Consider the following 17,974-nt stretch of genomic DNA (forward strand, 5'->3'; position numbering starts at 1 on the left):
ACTTTCTCCCACGTTCAGGATTTCCAGGTCCCTCGAATAAGTCTGTTTATGGAAGAAAATGGAGAGGGTAATAAGGTTACAGTATTGGGGGCCACTCCAGATGCACGTGTTAGTGGACAACCATTCAAAACGGAATCCATCATAGTGCACAGTGGACTGTAAGTGACTAGGCATTAAGTAGTTAAATGGTGGTATATGAATGTGCAGATAATACATTAGGTCATGTGATTAATAGATTTACTGTATAAGTTAGAGTCAATATGTTTTCTCCACAGATGGCTGCTCTATAGTAAAGTATTATTTGAAGGAGACCCTTATATATTGGAGTCTGGAGGATATCCTAACAGAAAAGCTTGGAGTGGGCATGACTCACTTTTATGCTCCTTGCAACCTGCACGTATTGTGAGTTACTTTTGTTGCACAATACTTTTGCATGATACTGGTTTGTTTTTCAATTCTTTAATAATATTTCTTAACTACATAGTAACTATAAATATTTATGTTTTCTGTATCTTGTAGGGAGGACCCACAGTGGAAAAACCTAATGAACCCACGGTGAGTTGGATCAGACGGGTAGTGGACTTGGATTATATTCAGCAGCGACAAAGATATACTGCATAAAATAATTTTGAATACTTTTTCATTGGCCATGGAGAGGAAAAACACATTATACTTACCTCTCCGGACGCTGCGGGGCTCTCCTCTGTGCAGGCAGGATGTTCTTTCTTCTGGCCGGTGGATGTGCTTGGCACACCGGCAGCGTACTGTGCGCATGTCCCGTGGACACCATTTCCTTTTTAAATCTCCTGCTCTCCCGCGTATCCGCGGCACAGCACAAAATCAGCTGGCTATGCGCAAATACAGATGGCTTCCATAGGCTTCAATGGAAGCAGTGGGAGGTGTCCGTGCGGCAGATCCACAGGAAAATGGAGCATGCTGTGATTTCTTCCTGTGCGTGCGACCCACACGCTGGGAAGAAATCCCATCCGCATGCTTTTAGCTGCCCTACAGATGCTAATGCATCCCTATGGGCAGCAAGACGCACGGATCTCCCGTGGCTTACTTCTTTTTATAGTGTTCACCTGAGGGATAAATGATGTATTTATTTTATTGTATGGGCAATTACGGATGTAGCGATACCATTTATATATCTTTTCTCTTTCCCAAAGTAAAGGGGATGAGGGTAAAAATAGGCGGGGGGTTTTTTTCAACGTAGAATTTTTTTTTGTTTCACTGTTTTTCTTCTATGTCCCAGTAGTTTTCTGTCCTTTTAAATATTATTGTGGAGACATAACCTCCTAAATTGCTAATTAGAATCTGGGTATTTATATAATTTACAGAAATATACTGCAGTTCATGGGGAACAAAATAATATGGTAGCAAATTACATTTGCAATCAATCTTTGCAGATCCTCCTTTATCAACACTCTGAATTTAAAGGCCACTGTTGGGAAGTGACCGGAGACCTTCACTCACTGCAAAAAGAGCCTAACCAGCAGGGAGAACATCTCACTAGTGTAGGCTCTTTGAAAGTCCTTGGAGGCTGGTAGGTAGAAAGTTAATCATAATATTTATATAATGTATAGCAGCAATACAAATGACTATTTCTTTTTCTGTTTCCTTCATCTTACCACTATTATTGGCTGCAGTTGGGTAGCATATGAGAAGGAAGGCTTTCATGGTCACCAATATCTTCTAGAAGAAGGGGAATATCAGAAATGCTCTCAATGGGGAAGTTGTACTGAGGAATTGGGCTCACTCCGTCATATCCGAACGGTGAGGATACCAAAGTTCATATTTAGTACTTTTTTCACACATGTATAATCTTGTGCAGTAATTTTATACAAAGCCTGCCTCTTCTGCTTTTTCAGGATTTTTCGGAACCTGAAATAATACTATATGAGAAGCCGGTATGCTTAGAAGGATCATGCTTACGTCTGAATGAAGCACTGTCAGATATAGAGGTTGCTCAGTATGGGATTAATACTGGCTCTATTCAAGTTCTGAATGGAGTGTAAGTTTTTCTTAAGGATAATTGTACTCTGTGCTTTTATTATGCTATTGTAATACTTGGACTAATTTTTTATTTTTAGGTGGGTGGCCTATGAGAATGTTGACTTCTCAGGAGAGCAATATGTTCTAGAAAAAGGGATTTATCACAATTACCACAACTGGGGAGCTAAGGACAGCCAAATCTGCTCTGTGCAGCCAGTACTGCAGGTAAGTGAACAAAATATGATATACAGCAGCACTCACCACCACCAATCGGGGGGGGGGAAATTTTTTGAAGAAGATGTAGCTTTAAAGCTGGTCTGCACGCCTAGACCGGGACGGGGTCCAAATTCCCACGGAGAACAGCGTCATACAATAAACAGACGTCAGGCAGCAGATTGGTGCACTTTGAATTTTTATGTATCCATATGCATACACCAACAAATGTGCCTCCTCCACACACAAAAAATGCGACCGAGTCTTTGTCAAGCAGTACTGCTGGTAAGATCTGCTCACAACATAAACAATAATTAGGTTTTTCTGTATATGAGACTCACATTTGTCAGTTTTCGTAGACAGAATCATTGTTACAGCACTGTAGTAAGGCCCATTTACATTGGACGAGTGTCCGGCAAACGATGCCCGACACTCGTCCCTGTATCCCCACGTTCCCGTGCTCCTGCACGGGAGCTAGCACAGCTGGCTCGCACACAGAGCGGCCAGCAGGGGGCGGGGCAGTGCAGGAGATTTCTCTCCTCTTGCTCCCCCGCCCCCCTCCATTCACATAACCCAGGTGCCGTTCGCTATTGAACGGCGGCTGTTTAATCTGCGTGATGAGCAATGATCGTCATCACTCATCTTTTGTGCTGCTAAAAGGTGAGCGATGAAGATCATTGCTCATCGTGCAGTTTAAACAGCTGCCGTTCAATAGCGAACAGCACCTGTGTATCTCAATGGGGAGGGGTGGGGGAGCAAGAGGAGAGCAATCTCCTGCACTGCCCCGCCCCCCTGATGGCCGCTCCGTCTGCGATCCAGCTGTGCTAGCTCCCGTGTGAGCATGGGGATACAGGGAAGAGTGTTGGGCATCGTTTGCCCGACACTCATCCAGTGTAAATGGGCCTGTAGCTGTAACTGTTGAATATTTCACACATGGCAGGAGTTTTCCACCAACAATCTTAGTGCGGATGAGGTGCCAATCCACGGTGTCTTTCTAGCAGAGTCTACAGATTTTCATGCAGATTTGCTGTGAATGTCATGCTTGACACACATATTCTACATGTACAGCATTCTGTGAATTTGAAAAATTGCAGCATGCACAAAAATCTGAAAACATTTTTTCTGCGTCTTGTGAATAAGGTAAAACCACATAAATTGAACTGTACTGTACACAACAGTTGTGCAAAGTGTAAACTCAGCCTCAGACCGCTTTCGCACGGTTAAAACGTGTAAAAATAGAGAAGACTGTTCTTCAAAATCGCAGCATTAGAAACACTGCATCCGAGAGTTGGTCTGCGAAGCGCCATTGAAGTCAACAGAAGCGCTGTACCGCAATTAATCACAGTAAAAAGCGGGCTGTGTGAGAGCAGCCTAAGGGTGCGTTCCCATGTGATAGATACCACCTTGTGGTTGCCAATGGAAGTGCAATCTTACCAATAAGATCGGCAAGGTCATGCAGCTATTGGCAGTCACGACTGGGCGAAGTCTCAGCCACGAGCTAGTACCTGTTACTTGGGAACGCATCCTAATATTCCACTCTAGGTTTGGGGTAAGAAAATGCATGAAATACTTCAACAAAACTGCAGTCTTTTAATTATGCATCATCAGATTTCATCCTCTTTACCGGCATATTTGATTTTTTTTCTTTTCATAGGTTGGAGGTCAAGGTCTGCAATATTCACCTAAGGTGGGTAACAGAGTGCTTAGTTATAAACAGAACAGAAGGTAGAAAGAACAGTGGGAAATTTCAAGAAACTATATAGAGTAAATTAAATCACAGTCTCTGGTTGTAAATAAGGGAATATGCAGGGGGGTGGCTTACAAGCCGTGATTAGAGATGAGCGAGCACGCTTGGTAAGGTCAGTTAACTGCCTAGTAACTGCCTTCTTGTCCGAGCCTCCTCGGGGGGAGGGAGGCGGCGGAGGTGAGTGCGGGTAGCAGGGGGGAGAGAGAGATCTCTCTCACTCTCCCCCCCACTCCCCTCTGCTTTCCCCCACCGCCCCCTGCTGCCCCCCCCCCTGCTCGGAGGAGAAGGCAGTTACTCGAGAAGAGCGATGCTCGCTCGAGTAACTGACCTTACCGAGCGTGCTCGCTCATCTCTAGCCGTGATGTAAAAGTTTAATTCCCCCCTTTCCCACGCAGCGCACCCATAGTTTTTAGATGACCGTGTTTCCCCCTCAGCCTCTGCAGCTAGTTAGTGACCTGTTCTCTCTTGGCCAGGCAATACAGAGCCACATCAAATAAATATCAATGTACAGCAATCCCTGCAGTGTTTTTCCCATTTTGCAGCCATATGCTCTGCTGGCAGAGGCCATGTATGGCACTGCGCATACCCACATATCACACGCTCACAGACATGCCCTGTATGACTTTTTTTTTTTTTTTTTATTCGCCGCTCTGTTTTAGAGTGGGGATACATGTGAAAACACTGCCCATACACAATGCATATGGACAGCATATCATATGCAGCCCATACAAATGTATAAGGCTGACATTGCGTACATATGCAGAGAAATAGAGAATGCTGCGATTTCTCTTGCGTATCGATGCGCAGTGTCTACACGCCGGTGTGCATGGGTCAATGAAAGTCCATTTACTTTCACTGACAGCATTCTCCGCGTATCAAGCGTCTGTGTAACGCACGTGTGATATGCACTGAAAACACAATTGTGGACATGAGCCCTAACTCCCATTCACTTCTATGGGAGTTATGGGAGCAGTGTAGTGCAACCCTCTTGGCTTTTTCTGTATCTCCTGATTACCCCCAACCTCTGTATACAGAGTCGGGGACAACAGAACGCAAAGGGTACGGGTCCCAGAGGTGGGGCCTGCATCTATCAGACTTTCATGGCATATCCTTAGGGATACCCCTTTAACAAAATACTTAAAATATAGGCACAAACAACCCAATATTCCATTGCGGAAAGACCGTCGGATCCGCGTCATCAGCTAGCGACAGCGCGGCATTATCTGTACTGCGCATGTGCGCCGGCCGGCACATCCGCAGCAAAGATAACAAGAATCGAGACAGGTACGCAGGGGCCAACAGCCGGGCACTGGGTTGTGGGCATTCGGCCTTTAGCATTCCATACAAGGGTGATTGCCTGCTAAAATATGTCTGTCACTATACCCTGCTGTCCGCAGAGGACCCAACAGGTTCTGTTTAAGGTTCAGTTCATTTGTAAACAATGTCTATGAGTTGAAAGCATCTTTATTTGTCTTATGTATGGTCTATTGAAATGACTGAGGTGCAGTATGTATCTATGTATGTATGTATGTATCTATGTATGCCCTTATATTTAAGTACGATGTTTGATTGTCATTCAAAACAACCTTCATTTTTAAAAAAATCATATTTCTTTCTGGTTTCTGTAAAAGATCCTGAAGGACATCCTCTTAAACTTACATTGGTCGGCTACCATAATTTACCTGTCTGTTTTACAAGATTAAATCTGGTTTTCTTTCCATGCGTTTTTTTAAAGATTCAGTTGTTTTCTGAGCCTAATTTCCATGGTGACTATATGACGCACACAGAGGACAGAGTACTATTGCCGCAATCATTTTCACCCCAATCTTGTCGGATAGAAGGGGGCAGGTGAGATTTTTTTTCTTTAGTTTTATGCTTTAAATATTTACCAGCACTTTTCTATCATAATACTCTGTGGATTCACTTCTCCTATCTTCTAAGGTCTGTATACATCTTCATTGGTTTAGTGCAGGGGTGCACAACTTTTTCTTGTCCGAGACCAACATTACCATACTGAACCACTTCCAAGGGCCACAAGGGTATTCCCATCTGAGACATTTATGGTATATCCTTAGTATATGCCATAATAAATCAAAGTTAATTCCGCTTCCATAAATCTCACCTATTGGAAAAATGGGGGTCTCCTTCCCCATCAATCAGCACTCCAGAGAGGAGTAGGCAATGCATGTGGCTCCCTCTATTGTAGATGATGGCTGTCAAAGTAATAGCTTAATAATTTCATAGGTCTTATAAACTACACTGGAGAGAGCTGCATACATGATGCCTCTATCTCATATACTAATTTGGGGACCCAGACGGGTCAAGAGACTTTATTCTCCTAATATATAGGGTCTTACACAGTGTACACTTAGTACTTGTCCTTTCCTGTTGCCCTGCTATCTGACATGGTATAAATCACAGAGGCAGGAGGATACGAAAGAAAAAGATTTTTTGAAAATATTCACTGTATGTATCCCCTAAAACATAACTTTTATTAAACAATATTGAAAAACGTTTTGGTGCCTCACTGACACGGCATCACATACAAGAACAAAACACAAAGACTAAACACAGGCTTAATGTCAAGCCAGACTGGAGGTGCTGCCACATCTCTATCTTTCAACTCTGCTTTAATAGAATTGGGGCTCATCCCCTAATACTAGCCTAGTAACCTCTATTGGACAGGGGATTAGAATAGTCTGGACCAAATACTCTATAGATCAGACATCAATCTATTAGGGTCTATTATTTATCTTAGTTACCAGCTAAATAGTCAATATAGCATTTAGCTGGTCACTAGCTTGGTCTATACTATAATCTCTCTACAGAATATTTCTTCTGTTCCAATGGTTCTCTAGTACTAGGGAAAGAGTAAGCGAGGCTTCACAGTCTAAGGGCTACCGAGCCCTAGGCAGCTGGCCATTATTTTGGACTGTTAGATACCCTCAACTCAAACATACGGCAGCCACATTATACATTATTGGTATCTATGGATCATGATACCCATCCTTTAGATGACAGCTATCTGATATTGGGTTCCTGATGAGTCAACACCTGACAGAAACACGTTGAACCAATTTATATTTGAGAACCTATCCTAATCGTTGTCCGGGTTTCCTGTACAACATTTCTTCCAGTCATCCATCTGTTTCTAATCAGGGTATTTACCAAGGGTAAAAAATCTTTATGTGCTTGAAAGTTGATGAGTCACTGACCATCATCTGGTCATTAGCCCCAAATCACGTCCAGTAGGGCCTTTATCGGTGCTAGTCTACCTGGCCATACCTAGACAAAGTGACATCTAATATTCAGCATATGGTCACTGGACAGTGGTGGTGACCACGGATACACTGCGTTACCGGCTCCCTGACTGGTTACAACTGATCATAGGGCTTTTTTTCATATAACTTCGATCCCTGACTTGACATTAAGCCTGTGTTTAGTCTTTGTGTTTTGTTCTTGTAGGTGATGTCGTGTCAGGTAGCTATGTGACATGGAAACTACATGTGAGCAGCATCACATAGATATTTCTGTGTCCAGATGATTGGGGCCGTACAGAATGGCATTGTAAACCACATGTTATGCACCCCTGTTTTAGTGTAAGGGTCTTTTTACACTGGCAGATTTTCTGCAATAACCAAGTGCTGATTGACAGTTAGGCAAGTTGAATGGCGCTCATTCAGCTCCATTTATAGTACATTGAGCCATCAGCAGTGCTGTATGTGCCTGAACTATTGTTAGTGTGATCATTCAGGCGTATACAGTACACATCATATTCTTGGCAGCACATCCTTGTTTACAGTCAATGATTTTTGGTGCCACATAAAAGATGTGATCACCCTGTATTTGCTCATTTGTTGGCACCTTCACATGGGAACAATGACTAGGTGAATCAACATTAAAAGGAGTGTTTGTTGTTAATTATTGGCCCTTGTAATAGGGCCCTTAGTCAAGGTCCACCACCACCTAATACAGGGGTGTCAAACTCATTTTCACCAAGGGCCACATCAGGTTTATGATGACCTTCAAAGGGTCGATTGTAAGGCCGCCTGCAGACACCCGGTTGGGTCCCGCTGCAAGAATTCTCGCAGCGGGACCCGACCCGAGCCCCTGCAGAGACCAGCGCGGTACTCACCTGCTCCCGCGGCTCTGTGATGTGCCGGCTGCCGGCCAGCCGGCGCATGCGCAGAGTGGAGCCAGTGGCCGGGGAGTGACAGAAATAGAGCATGCCGCGATTTCTTTTTTACGCGGACAAATCACGGCCGTCTGCATAGGATTGCATTTTCTAACGCAATCCTATTGCAGCTTCCACGGGCGGAAATTCCACCCGTGTGCAGGGCGCCTAAGACAGTATAGTAAGGGCCTGTTCACACAAGCGTATTTGCGTACATAATATGCAGTGAATAGAAGCCATTGATTTCAATGAGTTTATTCACATGATGTATATTTTCACACAGCATGACCTATTTTGTTGCGTACTACGCACCCCGATAGGCCATTGAAGTGAATGGGCCGCGCAAATACGTGGTGAATGCGCAGAAAACCTATGTATTCACTGCATATTTGCGCACCATTTCAATGGGCCCATCTGCGTTCCTTTTTTGTGTACGCAAATATACAGGCATAAGCGATTTTCAATTGCGCAAATACGCAGCGTACTTGTGTGACTGAAATACAATTACGAGCCCTAATACTGACCCTGATAGTGGCCCCAGTAAAAATAACGACCCCACAGTGGCCCAATTAGTAATATTAACCCCCTCAGTAGTAATACCCCCATAGCAACATTAACAACCCCCCTCAGTAACCATATTAACCCCTCTTAGTAATAATAATAAGCCCACCCTCAGTAATAATAATAAGCCCCCCCCCTCAGTAATGATAATAAGCCCCTCCCTCAGTAATAATAATAAGCCCCCCCCTCATTAATAATAATAAGCCCCCCTCAGTAATGATAATAAGCCCCCCTCAGTAATGATAATAAGCCCCCTCAGTAATAATAATAATAAGCCCCTCCTCAGTAATAATAGTTTCCCCCTTAACCCATATACTTACCTCCTCCTTGCTGTCAGTGCCGCTCCCCCTCTGCTCGTGCTGAGCCTGGATGCACTCTGAAGTCAGTGTTTGCGCCCGACACGCTTCCTCCCTGAGTCCTCTCCTGCGGAACTGATGAGCAGGGGGCTCAGGGAAGAAGGATCCCGGCTGCACACTGACGTCAGTGTGCGCCGGGATCAGCGCTAACCGCATGATTAACAGCGGGGAGCTGCGACACCCCAGCTGGTAATCGCTGCAGTAGTGAGCAGCGTCGGCACGCCGCAGGCCACATAACATGAGGCAGCGGGCTGGATTCGGCCCGCGGGCCTTGTGTTTGACACATGTGACCTAATATAATAGTAATAGTATGGTTAATATGGTTCCCCGGCCGCCGCATGTCATTTTTTTCCCCGTTTGTTCAAGGGCATAGCTTGGGGATGCAGCTAGGGAATCCGACCCATTCGTGTGCAGGCGGCCATACTTCTCAAAATGAATGCCTTGAGGGGTGTAGTTTCCAAAATGCAGTCTTTTGCTTATCTTTGGCACATCTGCAAATCTGATCAGACTGACTTTGTCCCTAATAAAATAGGTTTTGGAAATGTTTCCATTCGGACAGCTCCAGATCCCCAGTTACCCCTCACACTGCTACGCTGAGTTATTAGCAAAATTTTCAACTTCTATTGAACTCAATGCTAACTGTATAAATCCATATGTTAGGAATAGGAATATTAGTGTCAAGAAATAATTAATTTGAATGTACCTGTGTGAGATTTCCTGCGCAGTGGCAGGCATATTACTGTTCTGTACAACCTCTTGTACAGAGTCATAATACAATGTCCATACAAGTGTATCGGACCTGAATTCAAGGGCTTTCCGCTGCAAAAGTTTTTCTTGTGTTGGATTCTGTGAGAATCTAATCAAAAAAAGATCGCGTCATGCTCTATAGAACTTTGTAGATATGGAGGTTTTCTTCCACACAAACCATGCTTCTAGGGAAGAATAGCTCTGTATACAGTATATAATACAGCAATTGACTGAGCCTGTATGCTAGTACACATAGATCAGTTCTGTACTATGGAGTGGTATGGCTCCCATGCACTGCCATACAGGCTGAGTGCACACGACTTGCCACTGTGCATAAGCTCTAACACTCATTGTTTAATTTATGTATCAACATACTGTAATTCCTTTACTTTTTATTCCCTCCACAGTTGGATTCTGTATGAAGGTGAGGATTGTTGTGGAGAACAATACATACTGGTTGAAGGGGATTATCCTACACGCACTGCTATGGGGTGCCATGCAATTAGTATTTTACGATCTCTTAAGAAGGTTCCACTTGTAAGTATTTGCATAGCCACACTTATAGAATACATAGAAAAAGCTGAAAAACGTTGGGGTTTTTTTCCGTTTTTAATTTTCCGACTATTTTTCATTCTCTGTGAGGAACATGTATGTCACAGATATGTAGGTTGAGTATGAAATGGGTTCGGTGTTGCCCACGGCATATAAGCCAGCAGCCAGGCAAGGGGAAATCCAATGGCTGCCATGGTAGCTCCAGGTCTAGTGAAGGCTCTCAGGGCTGCCACTTATGTAAGCCTATTAAGTGAACATTGAAACTACTCCTCGCGCTTCCCCGCCCCTCCACATTGACTTAACATAGCGGCCGTTGAGTACTGAACGGCTGGTATTTACACTGAGCGATCATCGTTCAGCTTATCGTCCATCGTTTATGCAGCATAAATGATGGATAATGAGCTGAACGATGATCGTTCAGTGTAAGTCGCAGCCGTTCAGTACTCAACGGCCGCTATGTTAAGTCAACGGAGAGGGGCAGGGGAGTGCGAAGAGTGAAATCTCCTGCAGCCGTGGAGCAGCACGAGAGCGAGTGTGTGCGGGGACGAGTGTCGAGCATCGTTTGCCTGCCATTTGTTCCATCTAAATGGGCCTTAACTATAAATTATATTACCATAGTGTTACTGAATATTGCAAGTATTGTTTCATCTTCCTTATTTGCATATTACCCAGAGGAGTATGGATGGCTTTATAAGTCTCCTCACCTTCTTGGTGCTCTCCCCAAGGAGAGATGATACCCCTGCTGATTTCTGAAGATGTGACGTTGATCCAGGGATTTGGTCTGATTGCCAGAATTGGATCATTATAGTAGGATTATAGTTGACAGTGGGGTCACATGTGAAAACCACAGCCTCTTATCAGGCATATGACGTCACGTTAATCGGTCACATGACCTGAGAGCAGCTCAATTCCATTCAAGTGAATACTAGGCACAGCCGCTATACAATGTACAGTGCTGTGCCTGGGATGGAGTGAAGCAGCCACAGTGTTCACCCGAACCCCACTGTCTTTTCAATCTGATAATAAGCAAATGTCCTGAGTGGTACATCCCCACAATCAACTACTGACAGCCTAGCCTGATGATAGGTCATCAATTGTTAAGTAGTTTAGTGAAACTGTTTAGTGAATCCTGCATTAAGCAGCGGGTTGGACCTGATAACCCTGGAGGTCCCTTCCAACTTCACCATTCTATGAACCTATTTAAAAAGTTCTAGGCATTATACGAATATGTGCTAAGAATGAGTACCGTATATACTCAAGTATTAGCCGAGCTGAGTATAAGCCGAGTCAATAAGTTTTACCCCAAAAATTGGTAAAACTTATTGACTCGAGTATAAGCCGAGCTATACTCTAGTATATACTAGGTAAAAAATTTTTTTTAAAAAAAGCAATACTCACCTATCAGCCGGCGTCTGTGTCCCCGGCGCAATGCTCCCTCCGGCGGTGCGGCCAGCTGCTGCATTCTTCTCCCTGCTGTCTTCTCCCTGGCTTGCTTTTAAAATCCCCGCTGTCAGCGCTGTGATTGGAACGAGCGACAGCCAATCACAGCCGGCGCTCGATAAACCGATCACAGCTATTAAGAATGACATCACTGGCTGTGATTGTTTTATTGAACGCCGGCTGTGATTGGGCGGCGCTCAATCCAATCACAGCACTGACGGCAGGGATTTTAAAAGCAAGCCAGGGAGACGACAGCGGAGAGAAGAATGTAGCAGCTGGCCGCACCGCCAGGGTGAGCATCGCGCCGGGGACACAGACGCCGGCTGATGGGTGAGTATTGAATTTTTCTTTTTACCTCACTCGATTATAAGCCGAGGGGGGCTTTTTCAGCACATTTTTTCGTGCTGAAAAACTCGGCTTATACTCGAGTATATACGGTAAATTGTGCCTGGTCCTAAAGGCCCTTGACCTGAACTGGAAAGAAATTATGTATTACATAAATACTTGGCAAGCAAAGGATTAATTGGGAATTTTAGTGGTCAACAAGGAGAAAATCTTGAAAAGACAAAGTGCTGCAAGCCAATAAGCTTATTTGAACAGTTTTTGGCCTATTTGATTGGGTTACTCTGCAACTACAGCAACTGTAATGTCACATGCTTGTATTTTTTGTGTCCATCGTTTATGCAAAACTATCACAGTTGCCTCATGGTTTTCATAATGTTACTGCATGTTAGATGCAACCTGAAGTCACCATGTAGCCCAACCCTTATTACAGTAGATCTTCAAAACCGTCTTTATTATTCTAGTAGATCTCAGTATCTCAGTGATACTTGCCCCTGCATTAGTGCATCCTGGCTCTCTGTGTCAGTAGCGGAGCTATCTGTAAGGACTCCTGTCCACGGACGATAGTGCATTGCATTACTCGCAGCGATAATCCAGCCACGATTAACACAGTGCATGCTTTCCATAGCGTTGCTATGGAAAGCGCAGCCCCCTGCTCACAAGTGGAGAATAATAGCGATTTTCCGCTCGCGGGACTCAAATCGCGGCATGCTGCAATTGCCGCGATTCTCCGTGGTGAACCTATCTGTCATATAGGCTCACTGCAGAAAACTGTCAGTTCTCTCCCCTGCTCACCGGTGGCGGAATATCGCTAGTGATATTCCGCCTCACCCTTGGACAGGGGGCCTTATACTGCTGCTATTTCTGTACACGTTAATAACAAGACACAGCTATTTTGATACTTATTCCTCCTGTTTCTTTTGCAGTATTTTTCAATTCCCTCGATATCACTTCATGGCTTAGAGAGATTTGAAGGCAAGGAGTTAGAATTCACTGGTGCGGTTCGGAGCCTCCAAGGTGAAGGCTACAATGACCATGTGCTGTCTATTAAAGTGGCGAGTGGAATGTGAGTGATTGTCCCATTTCCTATATTCCTGCTTGCAGACTATATAATACTACTTTGTTATCTTTACCTGCCTTTTTTTTTTCATTTCGTTGTTTGATAATGCAGATGGGTACTTTATGAGCATAGTGATTTTCGTGGCAGACAGTGGCTACTAGAGAAGACACAAATCACTAACTGGTTGCTGTTCAGTGGCATTCAGCGAATCGGATCACTTTGTCCTATTAGACAGGTAAGGTCACTGCAAATACATTAGGATATAATCAGGATGGAATTTCTTGATGACTCATATGTATGTATCTACTTTCCAGGAACATATATCACAATATTATTAGTTTCATTCTATGGCTGTATGTGCATGGGTGAGAAAAACCATATCGCATTCACCCATGTAAATACAACCTATGATGTATTTATGTTATTTTAACCCATAAAACCATTGACATGAGCTCTATGATAGATGCAGAATCATCAGTTTTTTTTGTTTTCACTAATACTTCATATCAGTTCTAAAGTTGTAATTGAAGTAATATCAATCTAAATCCCTAAATTTTTTTTCCTCCCTGTTCTAGAGGAGGACATATTTCCGACTTCGGAACCGTGCCCTAGGCCTATTCTTATGCGTTCCAGAGCCAGCTGACAACATGAAAGCTGCACGTGTCCAAGTCACTGAGCCAACAGAAGGAAGCTGTGATCTTTGGTACTATGAGGAAGGGCGTATTAAGAATCAGGTCAGTGGAAAACATGCTTGCATCCATATTCTTTTATTGGCCTCATACACCTAATGTGTCACTGTATTTTAATGGGGCCAAGAATAACAGTGTATTAAAGGAAAACTCCATCAGTGAAATGGGACATCATCCAGAAGTAAAGCAGCTGCAATATGGTTCCGGTTAGTGACCTGTATTATGGGCCAAAATGCATGAAGTCTTAGGGGGATTTCTGGTTTCTATTTTATTGATTTACACAGAGGGTTTCGTGTTTCTGGCCAGTTACCAGTGGCTCAACAATGTACTAAGGGTTTTATTGACTGAAGTGCACAACTACATATGGCTTGTGTGATTGGGCAGAGTGTTCATGAGCTGCTCTGCCTAACCAGAGATACAACTCTGAACCTGGTAACTTAGTTGTACAGTTATCTGTATTCTCTGTTCTGCACTGAGCTCTATGATCAGTGCAGAGCAGCGCGGATGAGTCTGACCTCATGAAGCTTCCTGTTTCAGCAGATCATCTCTTCTGATTTTTATATACATTCAGTAAATTACTTGATTTCCTTTAGAGATTTAAGGACATATAACAGTATGAAATAGCGTATTTAAGCCACTGTCTCCTAGTTGTGTAGGCGAAGAGTGATAGATGTAAGTGAGTGGCATTGTATGGGGCTCTCTAGGTGGGCCAGTTATTGGGGCACTGTGCTAGGAGGGGACTGTGATTTATTTAGGTATTATGGGAAGCATTGTGGCTTTTATGAGGGCTTATTTTAAATTTTCTGGCTATGTATAGTAATTTTATGCGATCACGTACATTGGATGACAGAGTTGCAGAGGCACTGGATGTGACTAACAATATTATAGGGATAATCACAGTGACTGGCAAGTTTTTAGATATGTGGACCAGAACATGTGTGTGCATAGCTGTATAATCCAAAGTAAGAAAATCTTGTATGCAATACTGCATAGTAATTTTTATTCATCTCTTTCGGTAATCACATGTCTTGTGTATCTCTTCATAGATGACTCCTCAAATGACCCTACAGGTAGTTGGCACGACTACTCCAGGGACAAAAGTAGTCATGTGGCCCGAGGGGCGCAAACCAATTCAAACTTGGTCAATAGAAGATTCTGGTGTCATAATGAGCTGCTTGTTTGAGGGCTTGTGTCTAGATGTAAAAGGTAAGATATGAAAGCAGTAAGGTCAGGTTTTCTACACGGCAGAAGTCAGGGAAGAAGGTTATTGCTAAATTATAGACTATAATATAAAAATAAAGTCTATTCATGACTGAAGGAACTGTCCTACTATGCACAGGTGCAAGAAAAGAAATGATATTCAGTTGAGTTTGACACATGTGCTATACAGTGTAGGTCCACTGTGATTGGTTCATCGAGCGCTGGCTCTGAATGGCTGAGCCCCTGTGCTCGAGCACCAATCAGAGGCAGGGCTTCCTGAAGGCGGTGTTTTTCAAACTCCTGACCAGGAAGTGTTGCCTGAAGACTGAGGACAAGTGCGGGGGCCTGCAGAGAAGACGAGTGGCAGAGCTGAGAGCGGCTGTTGGGTAATGTATTTATTTTTAAGCTAGGGTTTATTTTAGGGACAAACAGTAGGATTTCCAACTGTAAAAGTTGCATTGCACCGCACGAAAACTGCATTTTCATGCGATTGAACAGAAAGAAAGGCTCCATAGGGAAACATAGGCTGCAAAACATCGCAAATCGCGGTTGTACAGAGCATGCTGCGATTTTGTATTGTCGCAATGTAGCAGCCTACAAAACATCCCTAATGTGAACAAACCCAATGGAAAGAATGCGCTTCATATACATATGATTTGTAGCGCTGTCGCATCGCAAGAAATTTGTGTGATTTTTGTGGCCCACGTGAAAGCGGCCTGAAGGTGACAATAAATCTGAAATGATTCATCTTTGTTGGATTTTTTAACATCACAAAAACATGGCATTTTTAACAGGGGTGTGTAGACTTTTTATATTCATTTTAGCTAATTTTACTACTTTGACCCATTGACTGCAGTTAAAAAAAATGAAAAACCCATTTAACTGTATCCATCCACTCGACAGAGGCCCAAAGAGCATCCTTTTGGCCTTTACCTGGCTGGTGTTTGTTATACTTTTTTGAACTGATTAGTGGACTGTAATTTTCTAAACAAAGGACACATACTGTGTGGTATACAGTTTTTACTGTAGTACAGGGTATGCATTTTTACTCTATACGTAGTGGAATACATCAAAGCCTTCTGTAGATGACAGGATATTTAATGCATACAGTGTAACCTTGCTTGTGTGCACTGCGTCTATTGTAAACTTCTGAAAGGGGCTTTTATAAAGAGGAAGTATGAGGTTGTAATAAACATATGGGGACAGATTTATCATGGAGAATGTGCTAGTTCTCCTGTGCAGAGTTCACCAGAACAATATCATTCATGATTTGTACCACATTTGTAATGTGCTTTAGATGCTTTTACACACTTTTATTGCCAAGTCTGAAAGAGTGTGGATGCACGATAAGGGGCTTGGACTGAATACATTCTTGTGTACCAAAAATGAAGCAAAACTAAGCTAACTAATAGTTGGTATATACCGTATATACCGGCGTATAAGACGACTTTTGAACCCCGAAAAATCTGCTCTGCAGTCGGGGGTCGTCTTATGCGCCGGTAATACAAAAAAAAAAAGTGTAAAAAAAAAAAATTTTATTACTCACCTCCCACGGCGTCCTGTCGCGCTCCGGCAGGATGTCGCTCGCTCCGGCAGGCTGTCGCTCGCTCCTCGTCCCCGCCGCAGCATAGCTTTCTGAATGCGGGGCTTGAAATCCCCGCTTCCAGAAAGCTAATACACACGCCGGCAGCCATGACAGCATTGAATGGCTGTGATTGGCTAAAGCACACGTGGCTTCAGCCAATCACACTATTCAATGACATCATTGAATGGCTGTGATTGGCTGAAGGCGCACGTGTTAGCAATCACACCCATTCAATGATGTCATTGAATAGTGTGATTGGCTGAAGCCACGTGTGCTTTAGCCAATCACAGCCATTCAATTATGTCATGGCTGCCGGCGTGTGTATTAGCTTTCTGGAAGCGGGGATTTCAAGCCCCACATTCAGAAAGCTATGCTGCGGCGGGGACGAGGAGCGAGCGACAGCCTGCCGGAGCGAGCGACATCCTGCCGGAGCGCGACAGGACGCCGGGGGAGGTGAGTAATAAAATTTTTTTTTTTTTCTCCACTGAATACCGGCGTATAAGGTGACAGTTGGGGGGTCGTCTTATACGCCCCGTCGCCTTATACGCCGGTATATACGGTAGTTAGACTAGACAGTAAAGATGTACCAGAGTTATCATCTAGCATGAATGACTGTGATACATTTGAGGCATTTTAAGACTGTCCGATAGTTGGGCAGTATTAGTAAATCTTCCCAATAACATATGTAGTTGGATTATGACTTTTTCTATCTATACTTCTAGGTGGCCATAGCTATGATTCAGATCATGTTGTCGTGTGGGAGACAGTGGAGGACAGGCTAACACAACACTGGTACCTGGAGGTATTCTGAAACCAGTAATAGTTTTTTTTCCAGTTCAAGGATTATCTGTGTTATTGATTTTCTGCTCCTGAAGCAGTGGCCTAACAGTCCAGCTATAACAGGAGCCCATCATCATCCCTATGCTTCTTACTACAGTATTACCCAAGTTTCAATGCGGACTGACAGACCTTCTGAAGATCCCATAAAGAGTGTGATGCACTTTGCTACCCACATACAAAACAACTGATAAAATGTGTTAAATGTGAAACTTCCGCTGAAGACGATGCACTAGATGTTCTATGTATAGTAATATCAAGCATCTCTGTGTGTCAAGTACTAGAATATTTATATTATACATATATTTTTATACAGTTTGTTCAAACTTTGCCTTTCTTTTCTAATTCACAATTTCATGGGATTATGTATATACTATAATATATATGGGACATATTAAAATGAATGTACATTTCTTGTGTTAAGATGTCGGTTTATGTGAATGCACATGTAAAGGTAAAAATGATAATAAAGAATA

General features: G+C 43.4%; 1 protein-coding gene across 2 annotated transcripts in view; it reads left to right on the plus strand.

Annotated features, from left to right (window-relative positions):
- The window catches only part of CRYBG2 (crystallin beta-gamma domain containing 2), a 118,296-nt gene extending 100,385 nt beyond the window's left edge, over nucleotides 1-17,911 (plus strand). For both annotated transcript variants that reach the window (XM_066573087.1, XM_066573095.1), the window contains 15 exons: nucleotides 19-158; nucleotides 276-402; nucleotides 520-555; nucleotides 1,410-1,546; nucleotides 1,650-1,776; nucleotides 1,872-2,014; nucleotides 2,094-2,220; nucleotides 3,863-3,895; nucleotides 5,691-5,803; nucleotides 10,201-10,330; nucleotides 13,054-13,193; nucleotides 13,299-13,422; nucleotides 13,763-13,921; nucleotides 14,923-15,082; nucleotides 17,384-17,911. In XM_066573087.1, the coding sequence (XP_066429184.1) occupies nucleotides 19-158; nucleotides 276-402; nucleotides 520-555; nucleotides 1,410-1,546; nucleotides 1,650-1,776; nucleotides 1,872-2,014; nucleotides 2,094-2,220; nucleotides 3,863-3,895; nucleotides 5,691-5,803; nucleotides 10,201-10,330; nucleotides 13,054-13,193; nucleotides 13,299-13,422; nucleotides 13,763-13,921; nucleotides 14,923-15,082; nucleotides 17,384-17,472 (1,785 nt within the window). In that variant the 3' untranslated portion in view covers nucleotides 17,473-17,911. The remainder of the gene's footprint in view (nucleotides 1-18; nucleotides 159-275; nucleotides 403-519; nucleotides 556-1,409; nucleotides 1,547-1,649; nucleotides 1,777-1,871; nucleotides 2,015-2,093; nucleotides 2,221-3,862; nucleotides 3,896-5,690; nucleotides 5,804-10,200; nucleotides 10,331-13,053; nucleotides 13,194-13,298; nucleotides 13,423-13,762; nucleotides 13,922-14,922; nucleotides 15,083-17,383) is intronic.
- Nucleotides 17,912-17,974: the final 63 nt, after the last annotated feature.

The sequence above is a fragment of the Eleutherodactylus coqui genome, chromosome 1 (assembly GCF_035609145.1).
Source record: "Eleutherodactylus coqui strain aEleCoq1 chromosome 1, aEleCoq1.hap1, whole genome shotgun sequence".
NCBI classification, from domain to species: Eukaryota; Metazoa; Chordata; class Amphibia; order Anura; family Eleutherodactylidae; genus Eleutherodactylus; species Eleutherodactylus coqui.